At 39.9% G+C, this 11,388-nt stretch overlaps 1 protein-coding gene across 1 annotated transcript; it reads left to right on the forward strand.

Annotated features, from left to right (window-relative positions):
- The first annotated feature begins 258 nt into the window (after nt 1–258).
- LOC117479163 (E3 ubiquitin-protein ligase TRIM69-like) lies at nt 259–4,834 on the forward strand. Its single transcript, XM_034126165.1, has 2 exons — nt 259–425; nt 1,622–4,834. Exon 2 carries the CDS (start codon nt 1,628–1,630, stop codon nt 3,263–3,265), a length of 1,638 nt encoding a protein of 545 aa, XP_033982056.1. The 5' UTR covers nt 259–425; nt 1,622–1,627; the 3' UTR covers nt 3,266–4,834.
- Nucleotides 4,835–11,388: the final 6,554 nt, after the last annotated feature.

Raw genomic sequence — 11,388 nt, forward strand, 5'->3', positions numbered from 1 at the left:
GTTTTTCCACAATAAAACAGCTTTAAACTGACGATATGTTTTAGACTGAATTATGCTGTTTAACATTGATTTTAATTTCTAACAATATCCAGATGTGTAAAGAGATCCTTTATGTGTTGAGAACATATTCCTACTTATGCTCAATACACTATTTGAAAAGCCTCTTGGATCAGCTGTAAAATGCATCGTCACAAAGTTAAATAACAAGCCTCAATAGTTCTTCCTCCACTCCCTCTTGGCAAAAAGCCACTGACAGGTTGAACTACAATATAAGAGAAGAGTTTCAATTTCCCAGAAATCAAAGCTGAAGTTTGTCTGAGCGACAGCAGAGCAGCAGCCGAGACAAGTCTCTGTTTCTCTGAAGAAACACTCAACTGAATCCAGAAGCTTTTTCTCAACAACACAGCAGGACTCTGCAAACACTGGTGAGTACACTACAGACACATCACTTACTACATATTTAGTCAAAGTTGGATTCATATAAAGAACATTATACTATAGAAATGTGTCAGTTAAGATAAAAACCTCAACTTTTACATTAGCAAGAGCCACAAATACAATGTAAACTCTGTTTAAAGGTGGGGTAGGTAAGTTTGAGAAACCTGCTCGAGATACACTTTTTGTTATATTCCATGGAATGCTCTTAACATCCCGATAGCAATGAATATCTTAAGTGCTTTGACAACAAATCCATTAGAAAATGTCATCTGTGGAAGCCGTAGTACTGTAAAAAGCACGACCAATCATTTTAGCCGGCCCGGCTAAAATAACTGGATGGCCTACCTGCCTGTCAGCCTTCCATCTGTGCACAAACTTATCTCGTGCCCTCATTGGTCATGTGCGCGTTCGTGTGTGTTGGAGGAGGGGCTCTGTAAGGAAGTGGCAGATTTTTTCCGGTTGTGTATTTTCAAATTCTAGCGCACTCGAGCTGGTTTCTCCAGAATTACCTGCCCCACCTTTAAGTTAGGTTAGAGAGCATACAGTCAAAGCTAGCATTAGCTTATACTTATTTTCATATTTCCTATATTTGAAAACATCTTTATAATTGACTCTATTAAACAAAGTAGAATCTAAATATTATATGTGTTCTGGACTGTCCAAAGCAAGGGATCTGGTGTTATGTTACAAGTGTTGCTTATAAAAAGGCATGACAATTACATATTTCCTCTTATCTTATTTGTACACACTGTGGTACGTAGCCTTGAGCTTTGAATCTGTTTCTGTAGTAACTGCTGTCTGCCTTTTGAAGCTGATAACGTTTACTGTTTTTTAACAACTAGTATTAACTTCAGTGATGCTCAGCAGGAGGTTTCACTCCTCTGTTCAACAACGGCAAAATCCCCCAAAAGTATTAGAGCTTACACATTGTGTTTCTTAGAGTTTAAACTTAATGCTGCTATGATTTTCCAGATTTAATTATAATATTAACAAACAGAGAGATTCTTTAACCTTTAACAATAACAGTGAACTGCAAATTTGAGCAATCTTTCACCCTCCGCATAATCATGATACATCAGCAGAGTTCAGTATCACCATCTATTTGACTTATAGCAAACAGATACAAGAGATTAAATCATATATACATTACAGTTTTTGTTTTTTTCACACGTTTTGTCCTCAGAGAGACATGTCTGCTGCCAGCTGTCTGCTGACTGAAGATCAGTTTCTGTGCTCCATCTGTCTGGATGTGTTCACTGATCCAGTCACCATACCATGTGGACACAACTTCTGTAAAGCCTGCATCTCTGAACACTGGGATAGAAATGTCCTGTGTAACTGTCCCAACTGTAAAAAGCTCTTCTTCCCAAGACCTGAGCTGCTGGTCAACACTTTCATCTCTGAGATGGCTGCTCAGTTCAGACAGTCAGCTCAACAGAAAGCCAGCAGCAGCAGCTCAGAGCAACAAGTTGTCAAACCAGGAGAAGTTCCCTGTGACGCCTGCACTGGAACCAGACTGAAGGCCCTGAAGTCCTGCCTGGTGTGTCTGGAGTCCTACTGTGAGACTCACCTGGAGCCTCATCTGACGAGGGCAGGTCTGAAGAAACATCAGCTGATCGACCCTGAGGAGAACCTGGAAGGCAGGATGTGTGTGAAGCACGATAAACTGCTGGAGCTGTTCTGTAAGACCGACCAGGTGTGTGTCTGCATGCTCTGCACTGTTTTAGACCACAAGACACATGATGTTGTTCCTCTGAAAGAAGAATATGAAGGAAAGAAGGCTGAGCTGGGGAAGACAGAGGCTGAAATTCAGCAGATGATCCAGAAGAGACGACTGAAGATCCAGGAGATGAATCGCTCAGTGGAGCTCAGTAAGGAAGGAGCAGACAGAGAGATAGCAGATGGTGTTCAGGTCTTCACCGCTCTGAAGGAGTCTGTTGAGAGAAGCCAGGCCGAGCTCATCGACACCATCAAAGATAAGCAGAGAGAGACAGAGGAACAGGCTGAAGGCTTCATCAAAGAGCTGGAACAGGAAATCTCTGAGCTGAAGAAGAGAAGCTCTGAGGTGGAGCAGCTGTCACGCTCTGAAGACCAGCTCCACCTCCTCCAAAGCTTCACGTCCCTGAATGCTGCTCCACCCACCAAGAACTGGACAGAAGTCAGGGTCCGTCCACCTTCATATGAGGGGACTGTGAGGAGAGCTGTGACTCAGCTGGAGGAGACGCTCAGTAAACAGATGAAGAAGCTGCTCGAGCTGAAGAGGGTCCAGCAGTATGAGGTGGAGGTGACTCTTGATCCTGATACAGCACATCCCAGACTCATCCTGTCTGATGATGGAAAACAAGTGAAACATGTTGATGTGAAGAAGAATCTCCCAGACAATCCAGAGAGATTTGATTATTGTGACTGTGTCTTAGCAAAGCAGAGTTTCTCTTCAGGAAGATTGTATTACGAGGTTCAGGTTAAAGAGAAGACTGATTGGGATTTTGGAGTGGTCAGAGAGTCGATCAACAGGAAGGGACAGATCTCACTGACTCCTCAGGATGGTTACTGGACGATATGGTTGAGGAATGAAAATGAGTTCAAAGCTCTTGCTGGTCCTTCAGTCCGTCTCTCTCTGAAGTCTCAGCCTGAGAAGGTGGGGGTGTTTGTGGATTATGAGGAGGGTCTGGTCTCCTTTTATGATGTTGATGCTGCAGCTCTGATCTACTCCTTCACTGGCTGCTGCTTCAAAGAGAAACTTTACCCATACTTTAGTCCTTGTCCTAACGATGGGGGTAAAAACTCTGCCCCTCTGATCATCTCTCCTGTCAATCACACTGAGTAGAACAACCATTTGATTTTCTACAGAAAGATTCACTCTCACTAAATGTAATAAATGTATTCAACTGGTGAAGTACATTGTACACATTGTTAATGTTTCAGAATCTGATCACATATGGTTCACCTTGATGAGACGCATAAAAACACATAAAATACTGATGAGTATGTTCTAATGTACTCTAGTTTATTCTACGGATTGCACTTCCTGCCGTCATGACTTGAAGTGATCAGAAAACTATTTACTCAGAAATTAACTTTTGCCACTTCTTTATATGTCAGGGGGACAAGAAAAGTATTTATTGTCTCAGAATTGTGTGTTCAAAAAGTGTTTCATACTTGCACACATTACTAGTGGAAGTAATGCACTCCTTTTTCATTAGTAAAATACTGTATATATATATATATATATTTTTATAATTTCCAATTGAGGGGAAAATGATGGGTCTCTGGTGTGTTTTAAAGGGGAAGTTCAGGATTGATTATTGAATTACAGTATATTGGTACAAAATGTATTGACAGTTACTTGGAGAATCAACAATATCTGATCATTAAACATTAGGCTGCAGTGGTTTAACAAACCAGGGAAATTTAAATTTCAGCTGTCTGTTGTGTTGTGTTAATTGTATTTCGTCCACCTCTCTGCACACTGCTTGTAAAGTTTGAACAAAGCCTCAATGGATTAAAAAAAAGGAACAAAGAATATTATTTATTTTGTTTTTTTTGTTTAAATGTACTTACTGAAGTACAGTTTTCACTAGTTCTCAACTTAGGGAAAGTATCTTAAAAAAATGTACTTGACTATTTCCATGTCTACTTAACAACATTTGTCTGATAGATTTGGTTCTTCTGAAGCTTTATGAACTATTTAAAACCCTCTTGGATCAGCTGATCATAGATATTAAGATTGCTGTATATGTTTGTTAGAGATAAGGCCATCAACTGGTTAGCTTAGCTTAGCATAAAGACTGGAAACAGAGGAAGACAAAGCCAGCCTGTCCAAAGGTAACAAAATCCACCTATCAGCAGCTCTGAATCCAGTTTGTTTAATCCATACCAAATCAGAGGAGTAAAAACATCAATAAGACGTTTAACAGGGGATTATGGGTCGGGCTATTTCTTGACTGGGACCAAAACAAGTTGCCAAATTGTTTTTACATTTCAGTTTTCGTACAGAGATATATTAAGTACACTTAAATGTGTATTTTGTCACTCACTATTTCCCCCCTTTTCCTAGTATATATGCTAAACTAAGCTAATCTAAGTGTCTGATGGCTGCAGCCTGTGTCAGTGAGAGCGGTCTGACTGGTTGGACTGCTTCTAATGATTATGATCTCATTCTTCACCTTGAACACACTCCAGCACTGCCTGTACAGGTGAGACTAACTGACTGCAAACGTCCCGTCTGACTGGGAGATAAATAAAGGGTTTTGTAAATATCAAAATTGCATGAAATATGCTTGTAAAGTCTATTTTAATTAATGCCCTGTTTATAAGATGGAGCTTATCATTTGAAATGTCATTATTTTTAAAGAGGTGGATGGTGAATAATATTACAATTAAAAATGTTTCACTTTGTTTTTTATTACAGTACACGTTTTCTGAAATGTTATCTTTAAATATACTAACGCATACAGAAACAGCACAGAAATGTGTACACTGGTTAAAACCAGGATTAAATTCTTGTTTTATTGTCGACTTATTAGAGTCAAAGGTTTTCACAGAGGGGAGTTTTGATATGGGTTTGTACCACGACATCAATCCAGAAAAACTGTCACCAGCTTTTAAGAAAAATCTATTCTCCACATGTTTTTTAGGGAAACAGATGTTATAATCCTTAACGCAATCATCAAGAATCAGTCTATAAATCTGGCTATTGATAATATATGAACAAACCACTCAGAGTACAGATGGGAGTGAAACTCATTTGGAGAAAATAATCAAAAAAGGCCTTGTATTGTGAATATACATTTTGCAGTACACAGGTAAATAAGTTAAAAAAATAGTAACTAATTTTATAGTAAATAAGGGCAGTGTCTGCAAGATTCAATACAACCTGTCTGCACTGAGTAAACTAAAATATGCTATGAGACAGTGAACAAATGTGCAATCTCATAGTACGTCCCAACACACACAATATGTCTAAGAATACTTCAGTTGTACTGTGTGAATGAGGTCAAAGGTTATATTTCAATGTGTGCTCATTGAATTATACTGGAAGTAGTGCATCAGGTTGTTTCTGTGCTGAATGACAAACTAATTGACTTAACAACTGAGTATTTGCACTTGTGAGGGATCTTAAAGTCTGCTGATAGATGCCTTACTGACTTTGACCTTTAAAAAACGAGAGCACAAAAAGAACTCACTGACATTGAACTGTCTGACTGACTGAGTGCAAGTAGTGGAAGAAGTATTAAAGAGGCACTGTTATGCTTTTGGGGATTCCCCTTTCCTGTAGTGTGTTCTGGAGGTTTGTGTGCATGTACATGGTCTGCAAAATAATAAATATGACATCAAAAATACTTAGATCTTGTACTTGAGTAAAAGTAGAAGTACCAGAGTGTAGGAATACTCTGTTACAGTAAAAGTCCTGCGTTCAAAATGTTCCTCAAGTAAAAGTAGAGAAGTATCTCATATCAGATCTGTAAAGTAACTGAAGGTATTAAATACATGTAGTGGAGTAAATGTACACCTTTTACCTCTGAACTGAAGTGGAGTGGAAGTACAAAGTAGCAACAAATGGAAATACTAAAGTACAGGTTCCTCAAAATTGTGCTTAAGTACAGTACTTGAGTAAATCTACTTAGTTACTTCCCACGTCTGCTTCTCCTTTGCAGATAAAACTTGATTTAGTCTCGTACCGTAGTGATACACCTGAAAATGTGCATAATAGGGCGCGGTTTCAGTCCTGATGCATATATAAATATACAAATGTGCCAAAACAAACATCTTTACCCCCGTTACAACACATGCTAGGTTAGCTAGCTAACTTGCAGCAGATCTGCAATAATATCGGAAGGAATCAAGCGATCACATTGTTAAAATAATCAGTAAACATTTTTATTTTAGGTAAGTTTCCAACAACAGAGACAGTTGGCAAACGTTATAATCCCTGAACATCACTAAGTGCTCCGGCATTCACCACGCTGCTTTTGTTCAGCAGGGGGTGTTGTCTTTACTCTTGTCATCCAGTTTGTGTTTTTCTGTTAATTGTGTGTAATCAGCTGAGGTCTCCAAGCTGCCTCATTTAGAGATTTAAGTCAATGCCTCGAGCATAGTGCAGATTAGCTACAAACCTTGATGTGTTGTGTGTATTGTGCAAGTCCTTTAGCTTTGACTTTTTCCCTCAGTCATGCATTATAAACAAGCCTGCTTTAAAGTGCATGTGGTGGACCTTCTCCATCCAGCCCACGTCCTCTGCCCTCTTTACCCATCTGTGCATTTCCATGGCCACCAAGGCCTGGTATGATCAACCTCTTTCCCCCTCTGTCTGCGTCTCTTTGTGAGTTTGAATGTTTTGCACAGCTTGCCGCTCTGAGGCCCATCCAGCTTGTTTTGTGTCATGCCGCTCCCTCTTTTTTGATGTTAGCTTTCCAGATGTCTCAAAGTATTTCCTCAGAGGCGCCGGACGCTGTTTTCTGCCCCTACAAACTCTGGGCTTCATCGCCGCTCACTGACATTAAACAGGAGACGTGTCAGTGTGCGCTGCTCTGTCTGTCTGTTGGTTGGTTTCACTCTGTGTCTCTGTCTGTCTCTCTCTGTTTTCCTGGAGATGTGCCTCTCGTCCAGCTCTCTTGAGTACAGTGTACGACTAATATATATAATAAGAATATATATATTGTCGTGGCTTCCTTCCTTGTTTTTCTATCAAGCCACTAGACGCCTTAAACAGACATTTTTAACTCGTTTTCTTTCCTTTATCTTTGTGTTACTTACAGTTGAAGAGTTGCTTGGCCTCCGATGATTTTTGATGATATGATGCGATGTGTTTGCTCAAAATAAAATAACAAACTTGTACACATGCAACAAAGAAAAGAGGCCTTTACAATAGTCAAAACAAATAGGCAAAACTCAAATAAAATAACAAACAACTTAGGTGTTCTTTCTTTCTTGAAATATAACTTAATAACTTAAAGGGTAATTGAACGGTTAAAAACTGTTCCTCGACGGCGTCTTTCTGACAGGTTGCTGCCCATCACTGTCACTGAAAGGAGGCGCCGTGGGAATTGTAGTCTTTCATAGTGTGTTGACTACAGACGTCACGATTAGGTGGCCTTTCTTATAAAAACAAAATACTGGCTCTAACATATATACTTTGCAACTTATTTCTTTAGATTGTTTATGTTCGCACCACCAGATACCAAAGCAAATTCCTTGTATGTTTAAACGTACCTGGCAATAAACTTGATCCTGATTCTGAGGCATACTCTCTTATGCTTTGACCTCTTCTGTCTGGCCTTATATGAAGACAATTAAAGGACACGAACAACATGGCCTCTCTTCTGCCTGAAAGTAAAAGCAGTTCTGACATGTTGACGTTGTTCCCTCAGATATCTGCACTGCCTCTGAGAGAGAGAGTCCCGACGTGTCGCCTCAGGGCAGAGAGAGAGACAAAGATTTCAGAGACGTGTCCATCACTGAGGAGCGGGAGGAATGTGGGAGATCAGGATGGAGACGGTTGAGATTGACTTTCACTGATCGACAGACGAGGAAAGAGCCACACATGACTTGAAAAGGAAAGTTACATTAGCTTGAGAATGCTTTTGTGTCCTCCCTGCTGTATTGTCTTCCTTCAAAATAGAAAATGTTCTTTTGTTTGTGCTTCAGTTGTGTTTATTTACACTGCATAACGATCTTTAAAGAAGGATCACTGTGTAGATGACACTGAGGATGATTGTGCAAGCTGTGTTTTAAATAGTATGTGAACATAAATGTGTTATTTCACTTGTTTTTCATTGGCATTTCTGGATTGAGGCGTACATTTGAAACTTCTCATTAAAGTAAATGCTGATTTTCCATTCTGAGGGAAACACAATAGTTTTAGTGGTGATGCTTAAATACCTGTGTCATTAAAGCAGTTCTGTAAAGGTGTGTTAGCAGGTCTCTCCATGTGAACTGTGAGGATGTGTCGCCCCCTAGTGGACAAACATCTACACTTACATGCAGTCAAGATTTTTACTGTAGTTACATTCTGAGGTACTTTATTTTTATCTTGAATCTTTATGCATTAATTTGTCTTTCAAATAAAGTATACTGTGTTATTACCCCTGTCATTCATTCTATCAGAGTCCTTTCTGTACAAAGCCATCGTTGTTCATTCATTAAAAGCCGAGCAACGATCTGCAGAATGAAGCTGTTAATCAATATCAACATTAAACGTTCAAACACCTTCTTCTTTTTTTAGAGTATCGGAAGAAAGAGGTGGAAAATCATCTTCACATTATTGAGGTTTTAATAAAGAAAATACCTTTAATTTCCTCGATTAGAGCGGAAATGTCCTCCTTGAGTTCTAGTCAACAAGACTAAGAGATAAATGAAATGATGCTAACACCACAAACACTGTGTGTGTGTGTGTGTGTGTGTGTGTGTGTGTGTGTGTGTGTGTGTGTGTGTGTGTGTGTGTGTGTGTGTGTGTGTGTGTGTGTGTGTGTGTGTGTGTGTGTGTGTGTGTGTGTGTGTGTGTGTGTGTGTGTGTGTGTGACCTAGCATCACTATCCTTGTGGGGACCAAAAGTTGTTTACACAATCACGTGTGGGGAATCACGTAAGGGGAATCATTAATGGCAAAGCGTATGCGGCGGGGTTAAAACTTGTGTGTCCGAGGCTGCGTTTCACAACATCTGGTAAAAGACCTGGTAAGTGGGTTAAAAACATCTGGCTAAAAGAACCGAGGTTGACTTTGTTTAAAATCGGCATGCAGGTAAAATTAGTGTTAAAACATGATAAATAAATACATAAAAGTGCTTTTTTTTTAAATAAGTGCTTTTAAAAATAAGTGCCGGTAATAAAAATCACATCAACCCAAATGTTAAAATATGTAAAATATAAAACAAATATGTAAAATATAAAATATAAAATACACACGGGTTAGTAGGCACACGGGGAGGGGAGACATGGGACACGCCTCGGATGATGTTTTAAAAAAAACTTTATTAAGGGCTTATTTAAGGGTGTTTTAGAGCATGGATGTATAATAAGAACAGTTTAGGATACAGACCGGACTGGATGTTCTCCCACAGGATGATGCGGATGTGCTGGTCTCTGTCGGAGCGGCACTGCTCGTGATTGAACCCGAGCGTGTGCAGCAGCTCGTGTTGAACCGTGCTGTGATACAGGCAGCCCTGCCGGTCCAGAGACACCGTCTGGGAGTAGCCCCGACGCCCCACGTACGAGTAGCAGCTGCAACAAACACAACATTTACAGGTCTCCTATCATGCAAATTGCACTTTTTCATGCCCTTTGTACATAAAGATGTGTCCCCGGTGTGTCAGGGAACTCACAAAGTGTCCGAAAATAAAACCCTCTCTCTTTTTCTCCGTAACCAAATCTCTAAAAACGGGGGAACAACGGAGCTGATCCAGATTTGCGTCCAATATGACGTAATATCGGAAATGTGGGAGGGCTTTACACCCATGGCCCTTTCAGAAACGTTGCTATCAGAAACGTTGCTACGTGTTTTGGACGTAATATGGTCTTTGTTTACATTAGCAAGCATCGCTAACACTCAGAGCTAACCTGTACTGGAGAGAGTATGTGTAAAAAAACAGGAAATACAAAAAAAGGATGCCTCAAAATAGTACAATAGGAGACCTTCAAGAATCATAATCTGTTTTTTTGCCAAGTAGGTTTATAAATACGAGGTTTACCCGCCGTCTGACTGGATGTTCAGGAAGTCTCTCTGGCTCGTGCGTCTGACGAAGCGAATGCAGGAAACATCGTGGAAGGAAGTCAGGCCGCGCTCGATGATGGAGCGCTCACGAGAAGCTGAGGAGAAAGAAACAAAGCAGCTGTGGTTCAATGGAGGTCAAGGGTCACATTCAGGTTCTTAGACTTTTCCTCAGAGGTGGGAGACGTACTCAGATCTTGTACTTGAGTAAAAGTAGAAGTACCAGAGTGTAGGAATACTCAATAAATGTCCTGCATTCAAAATGTTACTCAAGTAAAAGTAGAAAAGTATTGTCATCAAAATATAGTTAAAGTAGCGACAGTAAAAGTAGTCATTGTGCAGATTGGTCCATTCCAGAATAATATATATGATATGTTTTATAATGATTGATCATTAAAGTGTTCTCAAAGCTGGTAAAGGTGCAGCTAGTTTGAATGACTTTGTATACTGCAGGGTAGCTTGGGAATTTACTCCAGGTGGAACTAAAGTCTGATTTAACACTTGATTATATTTCACATTATTAATCCAGATCTGTAAAGGAACTAAAGGTATTAAATACATGTAGTGGAGTAAAAGTACAAAGTAGCAAAAAATGGCACTTAATAAGTACAGACTGTTAAAGGTGATTTAAACCTGAGAGCAGGATTAGCTGAAAAGAGTCCAAGGAAGCTTATTTAAAAGTGAACAGCATTTAATTAAACAAATTATACGGTGATACAAATGGAATGTGTAAGAGTGGTGCGGCTCTCCCGTTCGCGTCGGGTGCCGCAGCCTCCTCCCAGCTGTTGTTTATCGCGTGGACGGGGAAGAGAGAGCGTTTTTTCCTGTCCATCATATGTTATAGTCTATAGTCCTCTCCTATTGGCCAGTGTCGACGGGGGGCGGGTCTTCCTCCCGGGTTCGTTCCTCTGTGGTTAATATCGCATCTAATAAGAGGATGTAGACGTTGTGTGTTTATTGTATAACTCCACAAGCCTTTACTCCTCATATTTCTTACAAGATCCATTTCTAACCGTCTGTTCAGGGAGGAGGAAGTGTTTCACCAGCTGCTCTTAAACAGGGACCATAACACAGCGTTGTGAAATATAGCTATAAATCTCCAGATGTGTAAAAATATGTCCTTTATGTATTGAGAAAATATTCCTACTTATGCTCAATACACTATTTGAAAAGCCTCTTGGATCAGCTGTAAAATGCATCATCACAAAGTTAAATAACAAGCCTCAACAGTTCTTCCTCCACTCC

The sequence above is a fragment of the Trematomus bernacchii genome, unplaced genomic scaffold (assembly GCF_902827165.1).
Source record: "Trematomus bernacchii unplaced genomic scaffold, fTreBer1.1, whole genome shotgun sequence".
In the NCBI taxonomy this organism is placed as follows: Eukaryota; Metazoa; Chordata; class Actinopteri; order Perciformes; family Nototheniidae; genus Trematomus; species Trematomus bernacchii.